This window comes from Vulpes vulpes, chromosome 5 (assembly GCF_048418805.1).
Source record: "Vulpes vulpes isolate BD-2025 chromosome 5, VulVul3, whole genome shotgun sequence".
Lineage (NCBI taxonomy): Eukaryota > Metazoa > Chordata > Mammalia > Carnivora > Canidae > Vulpes > Vulpes vulpes.
This window is the reverse complement of record NC_132784.1, coordinates 77,114,014-77,141,829: the sequence shown is the minus strand read 5'-3', so window position 1 is coordinate 77,141,829 and position 27,816 is coordinate 77,114,014. Positions and strand designations below refer to the sequence as shown.

The following is a 27,816-nucleotide window of genomic DNA, read 5'->3' as shown; positions in this document are numbered from 1 at the left end:
ACACTGTTTCAATTAAACCACTATTTCTAGCGACTCCTGGGGCAAAAGTCATAGAAAAGGAAAGAAGAAAGTGTAGAGAATAAAACCTAAATGAGGTTCTTTTTTTTAAGATACCTTATTATTTTTTAATGACTTTATTTATTTATTCATGAGACACACACACACAGAGGCAGAGACACAGGCAGAGGGAGAAGCAGGCTCTATGCAGGGAGCCCACCATGGGACTTGATCCCAGGACTCTAGGATCATGCCCTAGACTGAAGGTGGCACTAAACCTCTGAGCCATCCAGCTGCCCCTAAATGATGTTCTAAGAAAATATGATAGTTTTTTTTCCCTTAAAAAATTTCTATACGAATCCATTGCTCTCATTTCCCATTGAAGGAAATTATGAGAAGAAACTTCACCTCAGTGACTGAATTCATTCTCCTCGGACTGACCAGTCGCCTGGAGTTGCAGATCATCCTCTTCCTGCTGTTTCTGGCCATTTACTTGGTCACCCTCGCAGGGAATCTTGGCATGATTGTACTCATCCAGGTCAATGCCCAGCTCCACAAGCCCATGTACTTTTTCCTGAGCCACTTATCCTTTGTGGATCTGTGCTTCTCTTCCAATGTGACTCCCAAGATGCTGGAGGTTTTCTTATCAGAGAAGAAAACCATTTCCTACCCTGCTTGTCTGGTGCAGTGTTACTTCTTTATCGCCTTGGTGCACGTGGAGATCTACATCCTGGCTGTGATGGCTTTTGATCGGTACATGGCCATCTGCAACCCTCTGCTTTATGGCAGCAAGATGTCCAAGAGTGTGTGCACATCCCTCATCATGGGGCCTTATGTGTACGGAGCACTCACTGGCCTCATGGAGACCATGTGGACCTACAACCTAGTCTTCTGTGGCCCCAATGAAATTAACCACTTCTACTGTGCTGACCCACCGCTGATTAAGCTGGCTTGTTCTGACACTTACAACAAAGAGCTGTCAATGTTTGTTGTGGCAGGATGTAACCTTTCCTTTTCTCTGCTCATCATCCTGATTTCCTACCTTTATATTTTTCCTGCTATCCTGAAGATTCGTTCAACAGAAGGCAGGCACAAAGCTTTCTCTACCTGTGGTTCCCATCTGACAGCTGTCACCATATTCTATGCAACTCTTTTCTTCATGTATCTCAGACGCCCCTCAAAGGAATCTGTGGAACAGGGAAAAATGGTAGCTGTATTTTATACAACGGTAATCCCCATGCTGAACCCTATGATTTATAGCCTTAGGAATAAAGATGTGAAAGAAGCATTAACCAAAGAGTTGTTAGGAAAAAAAAGGTTTTCTTAAAAGCTATCACTATTGTTTTGGTCCCCAAATATTTCTAAATCTTTTCCCAGTTACAGGGTGAAATGAGAAATATGGTACATCAAAGAGGAACATTACATTTTTTAAACTTTTAATAATTTTTTAAAGATAGAAATAGTAAAATTTTCATTACAAAAGTTTACATGTTTGTACTTGTCATTCGTTTTACTCAGTATTTATTTTCTTTCTTTGTCTTTTGTGCACATGGTAGTATTACATTTCTTCTGTTTTGGGTTTAGATGGAAGGATGTGATTGTTTTCTGGATAATGAGGTAGATTAGTATTCATATGTGTCACTTCTCAGTTGAGCATTTAATTGTTGGTGAGAAACTGTTCAGTGTTTTTTTTTTTTTTTTTTTGTTTGTTTTGTTTTGTTTTTGCCTTGCCCTGGTGACCAGCAATATTCAAAATTCAGATTATAAGATGCATTCTTGAGTGAGGACATGTGGGAAAATGCCATGCACCAACTCACACTAGAAGTGAAGAATGGATGACAAGTGCCTTTCTTTTTACAAGGTACTACCATATGTTGAGTTGCTTATTTCCATGGCATCAAGTACCCTCTTCTGACTTACACGATTTAATTATCTAAAATTCAAACATATGAATCCATATAATAGAGAAATCAAACACCACAACTCTCAAAAAATCATATTTGAGATTTTATGTTTGTAGTTTTTTTGTTTCTGCATATATATGCATGTTTTCCGTTAAAAAATATTTTTGCAATTATTTAAAATTACTAATGTAAAGTACATATGATGTTTTAAAGGTTGAATCGTACTACAGGCTTATATACACTCGGGTCTCCCTTTCCCCTCATCTTATCTCCCCATAGATAACACATTCTTATTGCTGTCTTTCGCACTTAAATCATTTTAAATTAGAGGCTTATATGTCTATTTATTTATTTTCAAATATGTGCATGATTGATTGGCATCTTTTTACTAAAGATAAAGTATTAAATTTTTTTTTTTTTACCAATCCCTACATTTATATCCAAGAATCACTAGTGCTTTGTCCTCAAGTTTCTAATATGGTCATATTTGAATTTTTTAATTGATATTTGTTAAAACAACTCTAAATATATCATTAGTAATACCTGAATAATGATATGAGTAGCACTATGAACATTACTAATACTAATTACCAACACTATGAGTAATACTATGAATGCAATTCTCTCATTGCTCATTTATTCGATTTTCAGAGTTACTGGTTGTTTTTACTTTTGCTTTTTTAAAAATTATTATTTTTTTTTTTGCCAAGCATATACAGAACTATAAAGTATCTTTTACAGAGACAGAATGATAGGCGATCTATAATTCATACATTTTGTCCTTAGGGACATTCTGTTCTCATGTTGAATACTGCACTGGTTGCTCTCTAATATGTTGCAGAGCTGTTATCTGGAGATAGTGATTGCTACTCTTGGTTTAAGATGCTCTGTCCATTCAACTTATTACTGGGCAAAATGCTACAAACTAGACATTAAGTAGTACACAAGAGAGAAAAAGTGCTTTATTATGTGTGGAGGTGGAGATATTGCAATACCAAGGCAGGCACACAAACGGATAACAAAATATTTCAGGCATTGGTAAGTGCTATGGAGAAGGGAAAGCCAGGCAATCTGGGAGACAGTGACTTGACAGCATCAGAAGTGAGGATTGTGCCAATGTGTCAGTGACTTGGAAAGGAATCTTGGAGAAGATGAAACATTGGCTTCAAAGCCTCATGGACCAGAAGAAGTCAAACACAAGGAGATCTTTGGGAGTTATAAGCAGGAGAATCACTAGTGAGTACAAAGTTTCAGGATGAAGCCTGGCATGTTGAAGTCACAGAAGGAAAAGCCATGTGCCTGGAGTGTAGGAAACAGGAGAAACAATGGGAGAAATTGATGCCTGAAAAGTGGTTCCCTTATTTACTGGACAGCACTGTGCATCGTCAGAGTTGACAAGCTAACACACTGCACCAGTTTGCGTTCATGTCTGCTCTTTGGTTGCTGCCATGTGATGTGCGGCCAATAGTCCCTTAGGTTAGGCAGAGTGGGGAGTAGTAGTTTGCTTCATTAAGGTTTTTCTTTTTTTAAATTACTATTGTGTTGAGTCAGCAAAGATCAGTTTATAGAACACTGACTGGACTTTTCTGCTCCAGCTCCAAGTTTCCTGCACACATTTCTCTACCCTTAAAATTTATGACTTAGCTGAAAACTCATTGACTTACACATGCTTCAAACATTCTTGCTTTCTAGCTTATCTCATTAAGCATTCTAGTCAGGTAATCATGGTTAATAACATACAATTATATGTTACATATATACAAATTAGAAGAGGAAGGGAGGATTCGGAAAGAAATAGTAATGTGAAAATGGAGTTAATTAAAACATCCAGGAAAACATTCTAATTTGGAGGAAGGAGAGAGACAAAAGGCAAACTAGAAGTTTTCAGGGTGTGTTCCCTAGGAAATAAAAGAATCTCTGTCCTTTGTCCAATTTCTCTGCACAGGATTTAGGGGATTGAGGGAGGATATAACACACATTCTGATAGACTTGTAGAATCCAAGTACTAGGATAGTCTGTTTCTCTGTTCCAGTTGAACAGTTAGAAGCAACAAATTCCTCAACCAACATTGATTACGGTGTATGTTTAGGGAGGAATGGCTTCAGTCTTCCCAGAACTTCTGTGGTCTTGCATAGTGCGGTAGCTCTAGATTATTCCCAATTTCTTTTTTTTTTAATTTTTTTTATTTATTTATGATAGTCACACACAGAGAGAGAGAGAGGCAGAGACATAGGCAGAGGGAGAAGCAGGCTCCATGCACCGGGAGCCTGACGTGGGATTAGATCCCGGGTCTCCAGGATCGCGCCCTGGGCCAAAGGCAGGCGCTAAACCGCTGCGCCACCCAAGGATCCCCTATTCCCAATTTCTTAAAGGGCCAAAAAGCAGATAAAATTGGCAAATGAAGAGTTCATTTTAATTAATTAATTAATCAATTAATTATATAATTCAGAAAGTGAAAGAGAGAATTCTGAGAGAGCAAAGGGAAAAGGGGAATATCAAACAGTCTCCTCGCTGAGTGTGGAGCCCAATGGGGGCTCAATGGCAGGACTCTGAGATTATCACCTGTGCTGAAATCAAGAGTTGGCCACTTGTCTGACTGACTACCCAGGTGCCCATTTGCTGAGGTCTAAATATGGAAGAGTCATCAGATAAGAATGAGAATATATCAATAGAATATCATCTCCCTGAGAGCAGGTATTACTATAATTATTTTTTAATTATAACTGCATTCAGGCACATAGTAAATGGATACATAAACACGTAAATGCATGTCAGTGTGTATAGATGCTGATATGAAGTTCAAGAATTGTTGTGTTTTCCAAAAGCCTTGTAGTATATTTATCTTAGAGAACTTATGTGTAGCACTATGGATATTAGGGACAGGAATGAATTGACTTAAATGTTTTCCACTTTAAAAGATGGAGCCTCATAATATTCATAAATCTCAATTGGAGGAATACAATCTCATGCCTTACAAAATAGATATTGAGAACTAAAAATTATACCCACCACACCTGCAAACAATTCTCTAAATTCAAGAAATAAAAATGAAAAGTGTATGTCCTAATTTATTTTCTCTTCTAAATGGGTAGAAACCATAAACTGGGAGAGGATAACTACTAGAAATCATCTTCTGTTGATAAAAAGTATTTATCAAGGAATTCCTTTTTTAAAAAAATTTTATTTATTCGAGAGAGAGAGAGAGAGAGAGAGAGAAAGAGGCAGAAACACAGGCAGAGGGAGAAGCAGGCTCCATGCAGAAAACCCGACATGGGACTTGATCTCAGGTCTCCAGGATCAAACCCTGGGCCAAAGGTTGGGCTAAACTACTGATGAGCCACCCAGGATGCCCAAGGAATTCCTTTTTTTTTTTTTTAACAGTGTTACACAATTAAAAATTATCAACCCTAATCTGGGAATTTAGTTGAGTCTTAGAGAAGTGGATTAATTTTTTTTCAGGCAAGAATCTCACTTGAGGCTCATCAACATGTGAATATGACAAATGACAAGTATCATCCTTTAGTCTCCAATTTTTTTTTAAAGTTTCATCCTTCCTGAAAATGGAAGGAACTTTATTAAAACACAGACTTGAACTCATGAAGTACAGATTACTTGAAATATATGTTGTGACTGATGTCATAAAGACATGATTAATATCACACAGGAAACTAGGACTCTCCCCAAGCACAAAGAAACATAACACAGTGACCAGGACACAGACAAAACATTTTAAAAGAGGCATAAAGTAAACTCTCAAGTTCTTCTAGCCCTTTTCTTTTGTTTACTTTAAAAATTGTAATCCTGCTGAGAGTAATTTTGCTCTTGAGATTAATTTCCCATTATAGATGATGCAATGTGTAGCATTTTAATGACCTCTTCAGGTTTCTGTCTATACCCTCCAGTGAGAAATCCCCATAGTGGGAAATCCAATCCTTATAAATCTTTCTGAATTATCTATCCATTGATGATGACAGATGAGATGTTTCTGAGAACATTTTTCCTTCACGTACAGGTAGGTTCATGCACAGGTAGGTTCATGCACAAGGACAGTGTTGTGTTTTTATGGAATCACTCTGAAGTGTTAGCCTTCCAGGTGACCTTGTAATTCTGTGCAGGAAGACAATGTTCTTGGGAAGGGTTTTCAGGAAGTGGCACGAGAAGCTTCACTACAACAATGCACGTCAGTAGTAGTTGGGGCCTTTGACCTGATGCCCTGCTCTAAGAACTGCAATCATTCAATGGCAGAAGTATGTCCCATCTCACCCAACAAACAGTGGGACTCCTCCCCATGCTAAGTGATAGTCAGATAATTCTATTTCTGTTTTCTCTAATAAAGACATTTCTCTGCTAGTACAAGTGTCATTTTCCATTTCTCTCACTTTACTCTGTGTTTCTCTGTGTCCTTCCTTCCTCTCTCTCCCATATGCATGTACAGAATCATTGAATAAAACTTTGACACAGTTCTACCATTTGTGCTCAAATCAACAATATGTTCAAGCACAAAGATTGACAAACCCACTTGCCCGGAAGATGATAAGAAATGACCCTGTACTGCTTAGAACCCACTGGTCCTTTTCTGTCCCTTCCTTCTATATACATGCTTGACTTTTGGAGTTTGAACATAGAGATAGCCTGGGAGAACAACTTCACTCTGAATGGGATTTCTCTATTGTTCTCTGCCTTGTTATAAACAGTACTCTGAGTACATCTGTAAGATCCTGGCAGGTTCATTATAGACCCAGACATTTCCAAGGGTAACAATTTTCTCAGTTTGCCTAAGATGGAGGTGTTTCCAAGGATCCAAAACTTGCATTCCTAAACCAAGAAATTTCAGGGCAAACTGGATGTCATTTGCTCACTCTACAGATATCCCACCACAGACCGAGCTGGTCACAGATGTAGATGGATATCCTTAGTATTGAGAATTTGAAGTTCATTTTGCTCCCCTATCCAAATTTGTCATGAAACAGCTACTAAAATTGAGACCTTCTTGGAGCTAGAGATTCAGCTTATTAGGCGTGACTTATTCACTGAATCATTCTTCACTTCCTAATATCATTTATCTTTTTCTTCTATGTCTTGACCACATTTGCCATGAGTGAAAAGGAAGCAGTTAAAAATATGCTTGTTACATATTACTCATATAGTTTATTAATCATCCAAAATCAATGAACTTGTACAAAATGTTTCTAAAGGGGTGCTTAGATAGAGTAGACTGAAAACATAAAAAGATTTCTTGCCTAAATATGTGGAAAATGGTAAATTATTCAGAAGAAAACAAATGAATTATGTAGACCCCTCAGAGCAAAGAGGATCTCAAACGAGTTGACAATGTCTTCTTTTCTCTTTTTTCAAATCCATGATAAGATGAAGTAACACCTCTTTGAATGGACTATTTTGGCAGAGAGGACCTATTCTGCGATCTCTCTTTGCCTCAGTCACTACCAATAGTCTAGAGAAGGATGAAAGCCATGTCTTGATTTTCCCATTTCCATCTGTTATCTATCACATAAATTTCTACCAGAAGATGAGCAGTGGGAGGCACAGAGGTAGTGGGAAAACTAAGAGATAAATCTTGAGGAATAAAGAAAGCAGGCCAGATCTCAGATGATAATGGGTAAGAACAGTTTGGTGTCTTTTTGACAAGAAATGAGTTGGACATAAGAACTTATGATGGATAAGAGAAACCAGTGATTTTTTTTGGTGGAAATATTAACTATATAAATGAAGAAGTGAATCAATAAATATAAAAGTGATGATGATGATGATGCTTTTCTAACTTGTGCTTTGCTGGCCCATACAACATGATTTATAAATAACCAATGATCAGTTTTGCAATCTCTTGACTCATAAATAGTAGATTGTGAGTAGAATATTGCTGCTGGGAAATGAGCTCAGAATATATAAGCTAAAATATTAGAATGTGCTAGATGGTATCCAGATTCCACAAATCTAGCCATTTTATTTGATACTGCCCAAAACTAAAAAGAACCTTCTTCCCAACCCCTCAAAAAATGTCCTTATGTTTTTATATGTTTTAGAAATGTCATTGATGTAAATTTAAATATTGATAGAAGGATATAATAAGCCCTCACTCAGTGTTTCATTGTTATTATTTTATACAAAGTTCTAAGACAGAAAGAAAGGAAGAAATGGGCTGCTATAGAATCTGTTAATGCTTCAAGACCCAAGGGAGAAGAATGGTCTAACAAGAGGAAATGATGCTTGTATTTATTTTTATTGGACTTGTTTACAATGTGGACAAATGGCAGGCAATGATTCAGTTCTCAATAGTTGACTTTTAAGATTTTAAACTTTTAAAGTTTAAAATTTAAAATATTTTTTAAAAGTTTTAAAACTCTCTAATTCAATGTGATGCTTTAAAAGAATTTTCCTTTTTTGCATAAGGTTAATTGGTTTGTACTATACCATTTTATATAGTTTTATTTAATCATTTTTATGATAAACAGTTCAATAGGCAAGTTTCACAAATGGATATTGAACTTTCTAATGATGAAATAGCATTTCTTTGTGGTTTTGAATAAATTTATAATGTATTAAAGACCTTTGAAACTCTATAAATCTATTGAATAATTAAAATATATGCACACTTTAAAATGTGGGGCTGGTGGTAAAAGGTCTTTCCTTTTCAAGAGACAGCAAGAACAAACATTCTCCTTTTTAATTTTTTTTTTTTTTAAGAAACAGAGTCAGGAGGGGGCAAAGTGAAAGAGAATCTAGAGCAGGCTCCACTCCCATTGTGGACCCCAATGCAGGGCTTGATCTCAAGACCCAGAGATCATGATCTGAGTCAGATTCAAGAGTCAGATGCTTAACTGACTAAACCAACCTGGCTGCCTACCTTCTGAAATTTTTGTGTAGGCAAGAATAACTATCGCAAGTTCTGTCAGGGTATTTGTGAAATATTATTTTCCTATTTTTTTCTGTAAAAAAGTTTATGTAGAATTACATGTATGAAAGAAAGAGATACTGCTAAGAAAATATGTATGAGAAAGAATAGAGGAAAAACAAAAAGAAAACTAGCTGAGGAATTGAAAGAATGGATTAGGACATGCTATTATAGATGATGAATGGCTCTATTTGGTTGGTGTATTTTCTGATTTCTGTTTATTTGGTTAGATAACATGCATCTTCCTCTGGATCAGATTTAAGAAAATGTTCAATTTTACTGATGTAACAGAATTCATTCTTTTGGGATTAACCAGTCGTCCTGAACTGCAAGTCCTTTTCTTTGTGGTGTTCTTACTGGTCTACACTATCACACTGGTCGGGAACATTGGCATGATCATTCTAATCAGGATCAGTCCCCAGCTCAACAGCCCCATGTACTTTTTCCTCAGCCACTTATCTTTTGCCGATGTGTGGTTCTCCTCTAATGTCACACCGAAGATGTTAGAAAATCTGGTGGCTGAGATCAAAACCATTTCCTATGCTGGCTGTATAGTGCAGTGTTTTTTCTTCATTGCCTTTGTCCACGTGGAGGTGTTCATCCTTGCCGTGATGGCCTTTGACAGATACATGGCGATTGGCAACCCTCTGCTCTACAGCAGCCGAATGTCAAGGACCATCTGTATTCGACTGATCTCTTTTCCTTACATATATGGTTTCTTCATTAGTCTGATCTCCACACTGTGGACCCATGGTCTATACTTTTGTGGGAACGTAGAGATCAACCACTTCTACTGTGCAGATCCAGCTCTCATCAAAATGGCCTGTGCAGGGACCTTCATCAAAGAATACACCATGCGCACATTGGCAGGGCTCAACTTCTCTTATTCTCTACTAGTCATTATCATCTCCTACATTTTCATCCTCATCGCCATCCTAAGGATGCGCTCAGCAGAAGGAAGAAAGAAAGCCTTTTCCACATGTGGCTCCCACTTGACAGCTGTCACCATATTCTATGGAACCCTCTTCTTCATGTATCTCAGAAGTCCGACAGAAGAGTCTGTGGAACAGGGCAAGATGGTGGCTGTGTTTTACACCACAGTAATTCCTATGTTGAACCCCATGATCTACAGTCTCAGAAACAAAGATGTAAAGGAGGCCATGAGCAGAGCAGTCAGTAGAACTTTTTTAACTAAGTAAAATAGAAACTTCAAAAGTATGATGACACCATAGTTTGAAGGAGAGTGTAAATTTACCTTTTTTTTCAAATTATTCTGAGAAGAGTTGTTACTTATGTTTTCAATAAAGTGACCGGGAATACATAAATGAGAAAAGAGTAGTGGCATGAAGGTAAGGGAAGTATTTTGTAGACCTGACTATCTTGGCCTATGAGCTCTGAGATGATGAGTTGTGCTGACAATAGCATCCACTCTTTCCCTTCCACACAACGTCAAGTTCAGTAGGTTATTTTGTGACTGGGAATGTTTGCTCCTTGCTTTTGAATATTTAACACATCAGTGTTTTGGGTATGATTTTAAAAGAACTGTAATGGTGTCTTCTTGAATCTAGAATAGATGTCGGTTTGAGATTACATATTATTATTTTAAAACTGTTCCATTGAATATGATTTCACCATGAGGCATTGTTATAACTGGAGACAGTACAGCTGAGAATGGAATGTTTTTTTGTAAAATATGATATAAAATATGTGTAAGCAGTGGGAATTGATATAACTGTATCCTGGATGAGTGTTTACCTTCCAAATATATAGTAGTTAATTCAATAAACTTCATTTGTATGTGAACATACTTGATGTCCCATCGTATCCATCTAAGATCCATTTTATGTCTTTCACTACAATAACTATCAGAAGGTGATCACAGAATCTCAGTGATGTTTTGGAACTTGGAATTTTTTTTCATAAATATATTTTGGTAAGTTATCTTTAGAAAATTGGAGGAAATGTAGTTAAGTTTGTTCTTTTATGCTTTTTAAAAAGTACAGTTGTGTTTGGTGGCAGTTAGTAGCAGAACCCTTAGTAGTTCTAGCACATTTCTATGTACCTTGTTTCATATCTGACTTTGAAATGAACATATCATCATTCATACGTAAAACATGCTCTTTACGCTCTATCCTTTGTTTTTCTTTTTTTTTAAAGATTTTATTTATTTATTTATGAAAGAGAGAGAGAGAGGAGAGAGAGGGAGAGAGACAGGCAGAGGGAGAAGTAGGCTCCAAGCAAGGAGCCTGATGTGAGACTCGATCCTGGGACTCCATGATCACACCCTGGGCCAAAGGCATGCGCCAAACTGCTGAGCCACCCAGGCATCTCTGTTTTTCTATAATACTATTGCCTTAGTTTCAAAATGCTTTTATATGAAGGATAAGAAGGATTTAAAGGCACAAAGTGTTAAATTTCATTGTGAATGCTCAAAATCTGTAATCTGCCTTTTCACTTTTTTTTTTAAATTTTTATTTATTTATGATAGTCACAGAGAGAGAGAGAGGCAGAGATACAGGCAGTGGGAGAAGCAGGCTCCATGCACCGGGAGCCCGACATGGGATTCGATCCTGGGTCTCTAAGATCGCACCCTGGGCCAAAGGCAGGTGCCAAACCGCTGCGCCACCCAGGGTTCCTCATAATCCGCCTTTTCAGGATTTAAGTCCTGTTCATTTTCTTTGTTTACCGATAGTTTATAAGAACAGTAAAAGACAAGGCTATGTTTTCACAAAGAAAGAAGATTTATGCATGCACTGTATGTGTTTATCTGCATACACATATACGTATATGTTACACAAGCATACATATGTGTGTATGTATATTTATGTGTTGTGTGTGTGTGTGTTTCAGAGTAGTCAACTTGAATGTACTTTCCAGGAGTTCTTAGGAATTTTCTTTGGGAATATTTTTTGTAATTGTCACATAAAATAACCAACATGATTATATCATTTATAATATTATATGGTTTAATATTGTGTGCTCTGTTATTGTACTACATTATTTCCAGTTTCACTACATTTAATTTTAATTTTATAACTTCAAATTACCTACATCTTCAACAGCAGAAATCCTTTCCCAACATAGCTGTATCTTGGCAGACAGTATAAAACTTAGTCTAGGGATCCCTGGGTGGCGCAGCGGTTTGGCGCCTGCCTTTGGCCCAGGGCGCGATCCTGGAGACCCGGGATCGAATCCCACGTCGGGCTCCCGGTGCATGGAGCCTGCTTCTCCCTCTGCCTATGTCTCTGCCTCTCTCTCTCTCTGTGTGTGACTATCATAAATAAAAAAAAAAAAAAAAAAAAAAAAAACTTAGTCTACCTGAAAGCCAGTAATTTTCCTTATTATTAAAGTTTAAATGTTGGAGAGGATGCAGAGGAAAGGGAACCCTCTTACACTGTTGGTGGGAATGTGAACTGGTGCAGCCACTCTGGAAAACTGTGTGGAGGTTCCTCAAAGAGTTAAAAATAGACCTGCCCTACGACCCAGCAATTGCACTGTTGGGGATTTACCCCAAAGATACAGATGCAGTGAAACGCCGGAACACCTGCACCCCAAGGTTTCTAGCAGTGATGTACACAATAGCCAAACTGTGGAAGGAGCCTCGGTGTCCATCGAAAGATGAATGGATAAAGATGTGGTTTATGTATACAATGGAATATTCCTCAGCCATTAGAAACGACAAATACCCACCATTTGCTTCGATGTGGATGGAACTGGAAGGTATTATGTTGAGTGAAATGAATCAGTCGGAGAAGGACAAACATTATATGGTCTCATTCATTTGGGGAATATAAATAATAGTGAAAGGGAATAGAAGGGAAGGGAGAAGAAATGGGTAGGAAATATCAGAAAGGGAGACAGAACATAAAGACTCCTAATTCTGGGAAACGAACTAGGGGTGGTAGAAGGGGAGGAGGGTGGGGGATGGGGGTGAATGGGTGACGGGCACTGAGGGGGGCACTTGATGGGATGAGTACTGGGTGTTATTCTGTATGTTGGCAAATTGAACAACAATAAAAAATAAATTTATTATTAAAAAATAAATAAAAAACTAGCAAAGTGAAAAAAAATAAAGTTTAAATATTCTTGAGTATTAGTGAAGTCCAAGATTATAACACACTCCTCGGGCATTTGAATTATTTCAATTCTTTTTTGCGCTTTTTATCTATTTCTCTGTTGGGGAATACATTTTTCCTTTCCACAGAAGCAATTATTTTTCTAATTACTCTGTTTTAAGAGTGTTGTCTCACTGTACATTAATTTTCATGTGAGAAGAATCCATTTCTGTTGTGATCATCACTGTAATATCAGTATTCTAAACTCTGAGTCATTTTGGATCAAAAATTGAAATCTTTATCCTCACAATTAATAGTTACTTTTGGGTAATAGGATGAGATGAATAGCAGTCCAAACTGGAACCAATGCCTAGATTCAGAAATCCAGTCCCTGATTGATTAGAAGTGTAACCTTGAGAAGTCGTTGAAACTCTCTGGGCTCTAAGTTTCTTGTCTGTAAATATTTATAGTAATGATGTCAAGATGTAGTTATGAGAATTTAGTTAAATTAGCACATGCTAAATCTAATATATGCTTTATTGTTGCTATTATTAATTTTCTTATTTTCCCTTGCATAAAATGATGTGATGCAGATATGTTTTTTCTGCTTTGATATGCTATAGTTTTCATTGTAGGGAATGATAACTTATTTTATCTTTCACTGAAAAAGCCCAGTGGCACAAGACTTTGGACTGCAGCACACAAGATTGCCTCATGCAGATTGAGTGACATCATCACCAAGTTTAACATGATGCAAACCGAAAGCCAATTGTGTTATTTGATCCCAAGACACTTTCAAAATAACTTGAGTTTGAGGAATAGCAAAATTGTAAAAATCTGCTATTAATAGAAAATTCTCTTCCTCTAGAGAGCTATTTGCCCCTAGGGTTGTTTGTAGAGAACGCTTCTTAATTGGTTCTTCTTCTTTTTTTTTAAAATTTCCCTAAGGCAACCATTTAAAGGAAACTTCTCTTGTGGACTTTCAGGTTCTCTCTTGTCTCGTAAACATTGTTTATCATATTTTTAAAGATTTTATTTATTTATTCATGAGACAGAGAGAGAGAGGCAGAGACACAGCAGAGGCAGAGGTTAGAAGCAGGCTCCATGCAGGAAGCCCGAGGGGACTCCATCCCTGGTCTCCAGGATCATGCTCCGGGCAGAAGGAGGCGCTAAACAGCTAAGCCACCAGGGCTGCCCTGTTTATCATATCTTATGTAGCATTTGCTTTTCACTTCTGCATTCTTATTGGGAATATTTCTCTTCATTATCAGGTTGGTATAAAAATGTATCTGATTTGTCAGATTAAATTTGCATCTTAGATTTTATTTTCTCTTATTCTTTATAATTACCTTTATTTATTCCATACATATCTGTGTGTGTAGGTGCGTATTTGTGCACATGGTAGAGACAGAGAAATGGGAAGGAAGGAGAAAAAGAGAGAGAGAAAGAGAGAGAGATTTTCTATAGAGATTTGATTATTTGATTATTACAAACTATTAATGGAAACTATAATTTGCAAGAGTGCATTTAATAATAATCGCCCCATGTATTTATTATGCGCGAATGTGTAAAATCTCTTTTCATACTCCTAACTAAACAATGAAGTGAGTATTATTACTACAGTTACATCACATTAAGGCACAGAGAAATTAAAGAGAAGCAAAACAAGTATAAAACCAGTCCTTGCTGGGATGCCTGCTGGCTCAGTGATTGGGTCTCTGCCTCCAGCTCAGGTCATGATCCTGGGGTCCTGGGATCGAGTTTCACATCAGGCTCCCCACAGGGAACCTGAGTCTCCCTCTGCCTGTGTCTCTGCATCTCACTCTGTGTGTGTCTCTCATGAATAAATAAATAAAATCTTAAAAAAAAAAAGAAAATGAGTGTGCAAAATATCCAAGAAACTTCCCCAGAGCTCCACTGGATCCTCAAAGTAGAGTGAATCATTCCCCACTTTCTGATTCTCCCATAAATCTGTAAAAATTTATTACAGTTTTAGAAATTTTAATTACCACTATAAATGGTGACTTTAATCTCTTTATTTTATATATGTTTAAACTCTAGAATATAAGAGTCAATAATGTTTAGTAGAAAAAGAGTCCACATCTAGGGAATATGTATGATTATATGGATGTGTACAAGTAGTTTACTCTTTTCTACTTGGCTTTGATGACCATGTGGTCAGTTTGTCCCTGTTCAATTTATTTATTTATTTGTTTATTTTTATTTATTTATTTATTTATTTTAATAATAAATTTATTTTTATTGTTGTTCAATTTGCCAACATACAGAATAACACCCAGTACTCATCCCATCAAGTGCCCCCCTCAGTGCCCGTCACCCATTCACCCCCACCCCTCGCCCTCCTCCCCTTCCACCACCCCTAGTTCGTTTCCCAGAGTTAGGAGTCTTTATGTTCTGTCTCCCTTTCTGATATTTCCTACCCATTTCTTCTCCCTTCCCTTCTATTCCCTTTCACTGTTATATTCCCCAAATGAATGAGACCATATAATGTTTGTCCTTCTCCGATTGTCTCGTTTCACTCAGCATAATACCCTCCAGTTCCATCCACGTTGAAGCAAATGGTGTGTATTTGTCATTTCTAATGGCTGAGGAATATTCCATTGTATACATACTCCACACCTACTTTATCCATTCATCTTTCGATGGACACCGAGGCTCCTTCCACAGTTTGGCTATTGTGTACATTGCTGCTAGAAACATCGGGGTGCAGGTGTCCCGGCGTTTCATTGCATCTGTATCTTTGGGGTAAATCCTCAGCAGTGTCAGTTTAAATGAGTGCAAGCATTAGGTCAGATTAAAAGTATTATTTTCTCAGACACTTATGTCTGGTGAATTATTTGATTAAATGACTTCCATCCCTAATTATTGACAATATGCTTATAATGAAAAAGTGATAAGGTAAAAAATCATTTATGCTATGGGTCAAAATAGAACTGTTAATATCATAAAATATGAAACTACCAAACATGTCTCTATTGGAAAAAAGAGATGTTTAAGAAATACTCTTGGAAGGGTGCCTGAGTGGCTCAGTCAGTTAAGCAGCTGGATCTTGATTTTGGCTCAGGTCATAGTCTTAGGGTCCTTGGATGGAACCTTGCATCTGGCTCCTTGCCCAAGGGGAAGCTCCTTGATGAATTACTCTCTTCCTCTACCTCTGCCCCTCCTCACATAGGATCTTTCTCTGTGTGTGTGTGTCTCTGAAATAAAAAAAAAACCTTTAAAAAAATGAAATAGTCTTGGAATTGTGGCTGAGCATAATATTTAGTACTAGTATGCTTCAATCACAATATTTAGATAACTGCATCCTAGGGCACCTCAGTAGCTTTCAGAGAGCCTGCTCCATGGCAAGTGCTCAGGAGAGATGTGCCGTGAGAACAGCAGAGTGCAGTCACGGAAAGTGAATAAAGAAAGATGAAAGAGACGTGGGTAAAGAGTTAAATTAATAAACCAACACTTGACTTTTAAATTATTTCTTTCTAGCCATCACTGAGATTGCTAACCCGTGTTGACTCTGAATTGAGAAAATGCTCAATTTCACCGATGTGACAGAGTTCATTCTTTTGGGACTGACCAGTCGTCAGGAATGGCAAGTTCTCCTCTTTGCCATTTTTCTTGCGGTCTACATTGTCACGGTGGTGGGCAATGTTGGCATGATTGTGTTGATTAAGGTCAGTCCACAGCTTAACAGCCCCATGTACTTTTTTCTCAGCCATTTGTCATTTGTGGATGTGTGGTTTTCTTCCAACGTGACCCCCAAAATGCTGGAAAATCTGTTATCTGAGACAAAAACGATTTCTTATGCTGGTTGTTTGGTACAGTGTTTCTTCTTCATTGCCCTTGTCCATGTGGAAATTTTCATTCTTGCTGTAATGGCCTTTGATAGGTACATGGCAATTGGGAAGCCCCTGCTGTATGGCAGCAAAATGTCTAGGGCTGTGTGTATTCGGCTGATTTCCTTCCCTTACGTATATGGCTTTTTGACTAGTCTGGCAGCAACCCTGTGGACATATGGCTTGTCCTTTTGTGGGAATATTGAGATCAACCACTTCTACTGTGCAGACCCACCTCTCATCAAAATGGCATGTGCTGGGACCTTTGTAAAAGAATACACTATGATCATACTTGCAGGTATTAATTTCACATATTCCCTGACTGTAGTGACCATTTCTTATCTGTTCATTCTCCTTGCCATTCTACGGATGCACTCGGCGCAAGGGAGGCGGAAGGCCTTTTCCACCTGTGGGTCCCACTTGACAGCTGTTGTCATATTTTATGGGACTCTCATATTCATGTATCTCAGACGTCCTACAGAGGAGTCTGTGGAGCAGGGGAAAATGGTGGCTGTGTTTTATACCACAGTGATTCCCATGCTGAATCCCATGATCTACAGTCTGAGGAACAAAGATGTGAAAGAAGCCATGAGCAAAGTGATCAGCAGAACATGTTTAACAAAATAAAATAAAATTCAGTTAATATCGTTTTCTGTGTTTCATAAGCATTTGACAACAGGTTGTGGTTCAGTACATCACTTAGAGACTTTTTATAAAAGCTACAGGTTTTGTAAAATAGTGAGACTCAAACTTAGAGAAAAAGCAATAAATCTATTCCTATTGATGTGAGTAGTGAGGATTAATTAAAACTTAATAAATTAATTAGTTGAAAAAGTTATTGGAGACAATATTCACAGGTACACTAATGAGATTGTTCAAATATAGGTCTTAAATTATGACTTTTTCTTAGTAAAAAATGCAATGGATGAGTATGGGAAATGCTTATCGATTTGCCTATGTGGAGAGTAAATTGAGGCAAAAATAAGAAACTTAGTTTTCACTTAGTTTTCTAGTATGACAACATAATATTGGTGGTCTTGGTAATGGTTGTGAGATTTTGTGGAATCAAATGCTTTTTCTTCAATATGAAGGTGGGTCTTTTTAGAGAATGCTACATTGAAATTAGCTATCCTCTTGCATGTAATCCCTTTTCAACTTTTTTAGTGTTTAAGAGAGATACCACATGGTATGTGTCTCTCTGTTACAGATTCCAGGAACTGCCATGTCCCAATCCCTAGCTGACCAGTGATCAGACTTGCCCCTGCCACAATGTCTTCAGTGGACCGAAGAGTGGGCAGAGTTAGTGAATGGATGCATAATTTTGAAAACACAGCTCTCTTGATTCCACTTACTAAATAAAATAAATTAGTATATTCATGTGGAATATTTTGCACACATGTGACTAAGATATAGTAGTTAAATATTTTAAAATGATTTTTGTATTTGAAAGACATAAAGTGTTTAAGGTGGTCTATTTGATGCTAATGATTATGTGTCCCATCATGATAATGTGAACATAATTTGGTGTCTTCAATACTTCATTTCATGAGATATGAGCCTGAGGAACAACTTTAAAATATGGACTTCTTAAAGTCTCTATCAATATATAATGTATACATACATTAATAACCTGCTGTTTTGCTGTAGAGAATACACAACTACAATACCATTTATGTAATTACAAATTTATCTGCAAAGATGTAAATACAAAATGACATTGATGTAATATGAGAATAAACATTCTTCTGTATCCATTTTTGACTTTTCATTTTCTTCAAGGGGAGCCAGAAATACATATGAACTCATTTAATACAGAAAAATGCATGTCATCAGCACCATTTAAGACTATTTGCATTTAAACAAATTGCTAATTGAGATTAAATATAGTACTGTAACATTGTGCCTATAGTTGCAGTGCTTAAACCCCCTAAAGACTTTAAGATTTAACTCCATGTTACTTTTGGGGTTAGTTAAAAGTAACTTTGTCAAGATAACTGTTTATTCGCTGTTTATTGGAGAACTCTTGATATGCCAGTTAGTTGTTGATAACTAATACATTTCAAAGTATGACTTTAAAACATTTTAATACTAGTAGTGGGCTAGTAGGTGGATTTGGATCTTTGTTACCTTTCTCTTTCTTTCTATCTTTTTTCCCCTCCAAAAGCTATTTCTATTTACTTTTTTGATAGTTAGTGTTACTTGAAGAATGAAGACATCATGTGCCTTGTTTGAGTTCATCAAATTTCAAATTAATTTGTGGATCACCTTGGATAAATTGTTTTTTGTTATTCATCCGTAAATTTTTAGTTTGTTGTCACTGCTCTCCAAGGTCTCTCCAGGCTCAAAATTTCTATGAATCTAGCTTCTTCAGTAGAACCTAAAGCAATTTTGCCTTTTGGCGAGAATTTGGAGTTTTTTTGTAAAATACTTTGAAAAATAAATCTTATTGTTACATTTATTTCTACACCCGTCACCCTCATTATATTTAAGCATCTCCAACATAAAATCTCTCCTTATAATGCTGCAAAACGAGAATATTTTCCCGGTGGGAGAGATTACACCATGTTATCAAGAATTTTGACTTCTTAATTTTACTATAAGGGTTACCCTTCTAATGAAGAGTCTTTAACTTCTCTTACCCCTGAGATGTTTTTGGCAGTTGAATCATTATTCCTTTCATAATTACCTGGGTAGTTCCCTGGGGAGATGTTTTCAATGTTCTTAGTGTTCAAAATTCTATTATAAATAGGGAGCCTTTGTCATGTGATGACCTCCTCTGCTGAAGGTAGGTCTGCAAATTGTATACTCTTTGCAATACAGATTAATGCAGTCAAATCTTTTCACTTTTATCCATTTGAAGATAAGACTGAGACTTTGTAGACTTAAATGTAATCACAGTGCTTTATTTTATGATATTGTATTACTGGAGAATATATGATATTGGGATCCCTGGGTGGCGCAGCGGTTTGGCGCCTGCCTTTGGCCCAGTGCGCGATCCTGGAGACCCGGGATCGAATCCCACGTCGGGCTCCCGGTGCATGGAGCCTGCTTCTCCTTCTGCCTATGTCTCTCTCTCTCTCTCTCTCTCTCTCTCTCTCTTTGTGTGTGTGACTATCATAAATAAATAAAAATTAAAAAAAAGAATATATGATATTATATCATATATAATAGGTTAGAATTCTCTAACCTTTCAAAACATCCTAAGAATGAGCTCGTTACAATGAAGATTTATAAAGTTTTATCCTTGTTTTTTATCCTTCTCACTCTTCTCTGCAAATATCATTGATATTTGCAATGCCCACATTGTTGTTTTAAAATAGATGTGAATGGAGTTGAGGTTACTATATCAGTGGTAATGATACTTAGTCCCATGTTTTGGTTTCCTCATTACAAAGTAATGATGCTAACAGAACCTGTTTCCTAGGACCTATTCATGCAAAAGGTTCAGTAAGCACTCAGTAAAAGCTATTCTTACTGATATTATAAAGCTGAGACTGTTGTCATTAGAAAAATCTGTCTTAGAGAGGTTTATGAAATATTATAGTGTGTTATATAGAGCTGACCTAGAGATCACAGCACTTTAAAAAGAGTCCTAACTGTGAATATTCCTGCATATCAGTTATACTTCACATCCAAGCTAGGCAATTTAAAGAGTTCCCAAGATGAATGAGACAAACTCTGCTATCACATAGCTAATGATTATGTGTAGAGGAAAGGAAATGCACACTCCCACAGGGAATAAAAGAAAAATTGGAGTAGTATTAGTTTATGTTTCTTAGATCTTGATGCTTTTTCACTTTTTGCATTTTTATAAAATATATTTATATTGTTTTATACCTAAAACAATAAAGTAGTACCATTAATCCAAGTCAAATTCATTAATTGGAGAATCATGGGTTCATCAAGTGAGATCATGAGTTTTTACATAGGGAACTCCCTGCCCTTAGCTCTATTCCCACGCCAGATTGCAACTGTCATCTGACTCAGTATCTCCACCCTTGAAAGGAGCCAAACGAGTTTACAATCATGGAAATCTATTGTAAGAGGAAACTTGTATTAGAATTAAAACTTTGATGCCTATTATATTACATGCCCAATTAATAGCTTATTTAATCCACTATTAAACATTTTTCAGGGTAAGAAAATAGTTCATAGAGATTAATTCACTTCCTGAATTCTTCCTGCTACTAATTGCAGGGGGCCATGATATAATCACAGAGCTCGCATATTTTTTAATATATAATGGGATGACTCCAGCAACACTCTTTTTTACCATGAGAAGCTAATATTTCTCCTTTTGAGCTTTTGCATTCCATGCCCTTCATCTTTCATATGTTTACACAGTTGGCTGTTTCACTCACTCACTCATTCAGAAGTACCCTCCTTCAAAAAGTCTTGGATCACTCTGTCTATACTCTATCTCCTCTTATCCTCCTAGCATGTTGTAGTTTTGTCACAGTCAGTCCACTTCCTAAAGTATCTCATTTTTATGTTTGGACCTTTTTCAATGAAAATAGACTATGATGCAAGCCAGAATCTTCCACATCTTCTTCACTGTCAATATCCAGAATTTAGAATACTTCTAGATATAGGGGTGCCTGAGTGGCTCAGTAGGTTAAGCATCTGACTCTTGATTTCAGGTCAGGTCTTGATCTCAGGGTTGTGGGATTGAGCCCTTTGTCAGGGTCTGTGCTGGGTGTAGTGCTTGCTTCAGATTGTCTCTCTCTGCCTCCCCCAACCCCTCTCTTCCTCTCTTAAAGAAACAAACCAAAAGAACTTCTAGATATAACAAATATATCTGCCATATGGTTAGCTTTGGTGTTTGTAAATCAATTAAGGTAAGCAGTTATAAACAAAGGCCCATTGATAAGAGAGTAATATATCCTTTAAACACTTTTATTATGGGGAGCTCAACTCCCTATGATGGTGCTAATCCTACAGATACAACCTTAAGAATTTATGGAAAGTTTTTACTTCTTGAAGGAAAAAAGCTGGTAAAGTGCAGTAAATAAGGAAAATATTATTTGGAAACCTTTTCCTTGAGAGAACATTAAGTGTGAACATGAATAAGAAGGTGTAGAACCAGTGGATTTTGATTTTGAAAACCAGTGGAATCTGAAATAACATGTCACCTAAACTTTATGTCACAAGATTTACCTGTAGACATGATTTTGATAGTGGGTGCAGCATACAGACAAGCATAATGTTTAGCTAAACGGAATAAAATATGGTTAGGGGTTTCATATGTTCAAGGCATATAATGGCATATGCTGACAACAGGTAGGGCAAATATGTAAAACTAGATTGTAACATCAACTTATGTAAGTCCATAAATTGGAGAGAATTTAGCCATTCCCTGACTTTTAGTCTGATATGATTCATATTTGTGTCTTGGTATTTTTAACATTAGTGTAATAATCTGTCAAAAATGGAAATGTCCAATTTTAATAATACATGATAACAATGTACAGAGTTGTCTATTTTACTGATAAAAAAACTAATATATCTTTATGGTAACTAATACCTATAAGACCTACTAAAGGAAACAATGAAGCCTATATATTCTAATCATGGACATGGGGCAAAATTGCATTGATTTTTAATTATTTTAATTAGAATAAGGATAAATGTGGCTCAAAAGTTTCAAGAATAAAACAGATCCATTCATGTGTTTTATTTCCCCATAGGTACTACAGACTGGCTCTATGTTAAGGCAATGCCAAATTTCACAGATGTGACGGAATTTATTCTTCTGGGCTTGACCAGTCATCAGGAGTTTCAAGTTCTCTTTTTTGTGGTATTCCTGGTAGTTTACATGATCACTCTGTTAGGGAACATTGGCATGATCATTTTGATCAGCATCAGTCCTCAGCTTCAGAGTCCTATGTACTTTTTCTTGAGTCATCTGTCTTTCGTGGATGTGTGGTTCTCTTCCAATGTTACCCCCAAAATGCTGGAAAACTTATCAGAGGCAAAAACCATTTCCTACGTGGGGTGTTTGGTGCAGTGCTACTTTTTCATTGCCCTCGTGCACGTGGAGGTTTATATCTTGGCAGTGATGGCTTTTGATCGCTACATGGCCATCTGCAACCCTTTGCTTTATGGCAGTAAAATATCCAGGACTGTCTGTGTTCGGCTTATCTCTGTGCCTTATGTCTATGGGTTCTCTGTTAGTCTAATATGTACACTATGGACATATGGCTTGTACTTCTGTGGAAACTTTGAAATCAACCATTTCTACTGTGCAGACCCTCCTCTCATCAAGATTGCCTGTGGGGGGGTCCACATCAAAGAATACACGATGATTGTTATTGCTGGAATTAACTTCACATACTCTCTCTCTGTGGTCCTCATCTCCTACACCCTCATTGTAGTTGCTGTGCTACGCATGCGCTCCGGTGATGGCAGGAGGAAAGCATTCTCCACATGTGGGTCCCACTTGACAGCTGTTACCATGTTTTATGGGACTCTCATATTCATGTATCTCAGGCGTCCCACTGAAGAGTCTGTGGAGCAGGGAAAAATGGTGGCTGTGTTTTATACCACAGTGATCCCCATGCTGAATCCCATGATCTACAGTCTGCGGAACAAGGATGTGAAAGAGGCAGTCAACAAAGCAATTGCCAAAGCAAACTTGGGGTAGTGATGCTGGAGAAAATATTTTTTGGTATGTTGCTACCTATTATAAATGTCGAGGAATAAAAGTCCTAACATAGCAAGGATTTTCTAAAGGCAGCTCTTAGGTACATAAAAAGGTCCAATCTAATGATGCTTTACTCCAGGAATGGACTCTAATTGCTAGGACTGCTTTATTCTGCACATACAACTATATTATCAAAACTGACATATTATTGTCATTCACAGTGTACATAAAATTGTGTTAAGTGTAAACATTGGAGGAATGCATAAGTAAGTCTGATATTAATAAATGTTGATTTAGAGGTGAGTTTGTCAGAATTCAGCATGATTTCCTAGGCTATTTTCTCTATATGCATGGTCCTCCATATTGGTTTCATATGAAATTTAAAATTTCATAAGGAAAAGAGAGAGAATTCATGTCTTTTTCATGACCTTCAGGATGTTGATGGCAATTGATTAACCAAAAAATTGTTCTGTAATGTTCATACCCTCATGGGCTTCTGAAAACAAATTTGCGTTCCGAATTTTCCACCCAAGTCTCAATACAATCATATGTTCTATCCTCAGTGTGTGTTGTTTGATAATTAACCATGTTCCTACTTTGGGAAGCAGTTTAATAACTCTAACTCTACTCCATAGTTTGGATTCTGGTATAACCCTTGATAAAAAATCCTAAATACAGAACCAAAGAATGTAATGTTAGTGAGAAGAATCTTGTATCTGACAATAATTTGAAATCCCATCAACCAAAGTTTTAATAGGACGAAGTCTGGCAGCCAAAGGTCAGATTTTATATATCAGAAAATTCATATTGTTCATTTTTTTTCATTATGATGAGGACAGGAGACTCTTTTGTCACAAGTATTCACTCCTTTAACATCAAGAAATTTATTTATTAATTTTTATTACTTTCTGTTTATTTATGAGGCTCTTTCTCATTTGCAGTGGTTGTCATCTAAAGTTCAGTTTTCAGATTTATTTAGATAAAATTATGAATTAATTTAAGAAAAATATGTAAAACAAATAAACGTGATGTGTCGATGAGGCAAAGTCATAAGGCGTAATAGTCTAAAACTCAGATAACATAACTGATATATATATATATATATATATATATATATATATAGTTACTGTGCATATATTATATTGTATAATGCACATGACAACTTCTTGGGGGGTACTGTCTATCAGGTACTACTTCCAATAGGGTTTTTATAAATCCCCTTGTCTTATTTTTTTTCAGAGTCATAATTTCTGCAATGTCTAAACTATTATATGGTTTGAGTGAGACAAAATCCAGTAAGGTCTGTTGTGAAAGTCTCTGTCATTATACCACTGGTGAATGTTAGTTATGTAATATTCAAACAGCATTGGAGAGAACTCAGTTATCCAATATGCTTCCCAAACTGTTCAATGAATTGTACTTCTAGAAAGTAACCAGCTTTAGAAGTTTCCAAGCTTCATAAGCACCATGTATTCAGAACTTAAAAATGTTAAAGCCACTTTTCATCTTTTTCTCACCACTAGGACATGTTTTTGAGGAGCCAGAGATATTAGCCAATGTCACTTAGCTGGAAGTGGTAAAACTTAGGTTTGAACTTAAGACCTCAAGATTCCAAGAACTAGCTTCTATTTAACTAAGATGCCAAGACAGATTTTGTTTTTTGGTCATTCCTGGGTTTGGATCATGAGGCTCTTGAGATGAAAACAAGGATGACAGAGAGAATAAAAAGAAGAATCAGCTCATGGTAGGTAAGCACTCATATGTCACCCTGGCAAATACAGTTAGTATGGCTTCATTTGATGATGAACTTCAGTTTGTTTTTTTGTTGTTGTTGTTGTTGTTGTTGTTCACTGTTAATTGTTTATAACTTAATTATTTGAATGAACAAAATGTATTGGCTCTATCACCACATTGATTCTAACACCTACCACAATACATAGGTCATAACAGCATAGTTTTATAGTTCAGCAGACGGAGTTATTTAGAATCCATTCACCTTCAACTTGTCTTATTGTTGAATGAGGTCATTGAGAGGACATAACTGCCTTTGACCCTCAAACTGGACTAGGGCAATCATAGGTTCCTTACTCCTCCCTGTATCCTTGGAATGTACTCCCACAGTAGGAGTTATTTCAAGATTGTAGCTTTGGAGAGCAGGTATTGTTGAAGACCGTCTGGATGTATATATGACTGAACCCTGTGAAGGCTTCTGTATAAACTTTTAAGATTCTGGTATGTACTTGTGGAGATTTGCATATCTTATGGCCACCTGAGACAAGCTTCACATGTAAGTTTCATTGCTTATGAAATTGCCACCATCCAATCTGGAGTTCTCTGCCTCTATGGTCTCTCTTTGCCCTTGTGTAAGGAAGCCAGTCTCAGATTTCACCCAGGAAACTCCCAAGGTTAGAAATTAAGACTTTTTTTTTTTAAAATTAAGACTTACAAAAAAATGTTGTTTTACTTCAAAGCCACAGAAACCACTCAAATTGGCTTAATAAAAATAAAAATATGTGGTTTAGTTTTAATTTTTAAATACTACAATTACAGTGGTATTTTATGAAACTCAAGGGCACAGAGCATAACCAGGTTCACAAGAAACCAGTAATTGGGCCTTAAAAGATTTCTTGTTCGGATTTCTTATTTTTCCTTCTCTACAGACAGTGTTTCTCAATGCATGGGGAAGTCTTAAATGGAAACTTCAGCTCCAGCATTCACTTAACCTAAGATTAAGTGATCAGATGAGACCCATTGGACTTACAGGGTTACAAAGACAAATTCCCTTGAATGACATCTGATTCGCTTATTCTCAGTCATGTGATCACCCCAATGTACTGTGTTTTTAGAGAGGGCTTCTAGTGCAATGACAGATGCCACATTCCACCTCTGTGAGGGAGGAGATTCTCAGAGGGGACAGGGTCCTCATAAACAGGAAAGCAGTCTGCACTGTGTTCCTTTTGTCTCCTTACAAATTCATTCACTCAACTCCTCCACCACCATTCAGAGTAATTACAGGGTTTGTATTAGACACTGAGAGGGATATATTGTAGAAGATAAATTCATCAAACCCTCTCCTAAGACTTGAGTTTGCCAGACTGAAATCCTAAACCCTATGTCTGAGCCAACCCCAGGCATATCACATCATATTGGCAGACTAGCAAAATAGAAGGGGTATTTGTACTGGAGATATTTGTTCTGTATTTGCACCAGGAGCTGGTGCAAATTCTTTCTTCATCAAAAAGAATCAGGACTGAGAATCTGTCCTTTTCTTTTTCAATAAGCTCAGGATATTTGTTTTTCATACTGGTACCACCTTATTGCATACATACCCTTGTTCTCCTTGGGGCCTAATGCAATGCTCTCCCACTTGGAAGACCTTTGAGATTTCTGGCTAGTAGCTCATGCTATTGGAATTTTTGCTTTGGTGGCACATTACTTGCCTTAATAATCCTTTTCTGCCTTTAATTTTCTCTGAGTGTTACTAACTCCTATGAAAATTAAAAGTATGTTTTTGTAATAATTTGATTGATATCTTCCTTCTCTATCAGACTGTTCAGCCCTATCAGGCAGGAATGTGTTTGCTTTGGCTCACAATATCAGCTGCACAGTAGACATTGAACATTTGAATTTATGAGTGAAAAATAAATCTATTACATTACAGTTGAAAGTTTAAGTGGATTTTGGATTATTTTGTTTTATAATCATTGCAATATAGAGCTATATTCTTGGAATGTGATAGCAACCTTAATTATCATATGTTTTTAAGCTATCCTTGCCTGTCTCCCAAACCTTTGTAAAGTCCTCATATCTCCAAACTCCAAAGGAACTTTGGAAAGAACAGCTTCCCTGAGGGACTTTAGGGATAGGTCTACATTTTTGCGTTGACAGAGTAATAAAGGGAAGTTGAGCTTTCCAAAAGGTAATCCTGATTCTCGATCTGCATAGTGAAAAATGGTATCTTCTCAAAGGATATGATAATTGTGTAATACTAGGGAGTGACCAGTAGTGAATCTAGCTAAGGTCAGAGGCAGAGTAAGGAGTGATGGTTTGCAGACCAGGTACAGTTGGGGGCAGCCTATGAAATGACATGGAATTGGACAAGAAACTTACTTCACCAGGTTCCCTGCCCCCTCCTCTCTCTTTTACCCATATGTGAAACAGAAACACTTTGCAAAGAAGCAGTTGATTCTTATTATCAATTGAATAGGAGCTATCCAGGTCAGGGTTATCATAGTCATATACCTAAACACTAGCAATTTGTTAAAAGTCTAAATTCTACCCCTTTAAACATTTCATCTTATTATAAACTACATGAGGAATAGAACTCATGGACAAAATAATTTTACTCATATAAAGAATGGTAAAAATGAATTTACTCCATCAAAAATTCTAATATTAAGATTATAAAACAATATATCTGCATATGGCATTGCTTCAAATGAGACATTGTTCCAAG

The 27,816-nt window shown here is 36.8% G+C and overlaps 4 protein-coding genes across 4 annotated transcripts; all 4 read left to right on the top strand.

The window, feature by feature from the left end:
• The first annotated feature begins 388 nt into the window (after positions 1-388).
• LOC112930552 (olfactory receptor 5M8) lies at positions 389-1,324 on the top strand. Its single transcript, XM_026012896.2, has one exon. It carries the CDS (start codon positions 389-391, stop codon positions 1,322-1,324), a length of 936 nt encoding a protein of 311 aa, XP_025868681.1.
• A 7,753-nt stretch (positions 1,325-9,077) lies between these two features.
• LOC112930631 (olfactory receptor 5M3-like) lies at positions 9,078-10,010 on the top strand. Its single transcript, XM_026012971.2, has one exon. It carries the CDS (start codon positions 9,078-9,080, stop codon positions 10,008-10,010), a length of 933 nt encoding a protein of 310 aa, XP_025868756.1.
• A 6,401-nt stretch (positions 10,011-16,411) lies between these two features.
• Positions 16,412-17,344, top strand: LOC112930628 (olfactory receptor 5M3). Its single transcript, XM_026012969.2, has one exon. The coding sequence runs from the start codon at positions 16,412-16,414 to the stop codon at positions 17,342-17,344; it is 933 nt and encodes a 310-aa protein (XP_025868754.1).
• Positions 17,345-22,433: 5,089 nt separating this feature from the next.
• Positions 22,434-23,360, top strand: OR5M9 (olfactory receptor family 5 subfamily M member 9). Its single transcript, XM_026012897.2, has one exon. The coding sequence runs from the start codon at positions 22,434-22,436 to the stop codon at positions 23,358-23,360; it is 927 nt and encodes a 308-aa protein (XP_025868682.2).
• The last annotated feature ends 4,456 nt before the right edge of the window (positions 23,361-27,816 follow it).

Bases quoted from the DNA above. Each gene is read 5' to 3' on its own strand.
- OR5M9 (XM_026012897.2), top strand. From the start codon at position 22,434: ATGCCAAATTTCACAGATGTGACGGAATTTATTCTTCTGGGCTTGACC.
- LOC112930552 (XM_026012896.2), top strand. From the start codon at position 389: ATGAGAAGAAACTTCACCTCAGTGACTGAATTCATTCTCCTCGGACTG.
- LOC112930628 (XM_026012969.2), top strand. From the start codon at position 16,412: ATGCTCAATTTCACCGATGTGACAGAGTTCATTCTTTTGGGACTGACC.
- LOC112930631 (XM_026012971.2), top strand. From the start codon at position 9,078: ATGTTCAATTTTACTGATGTAACAGAATTCATTCTTTTGGGATTAACC.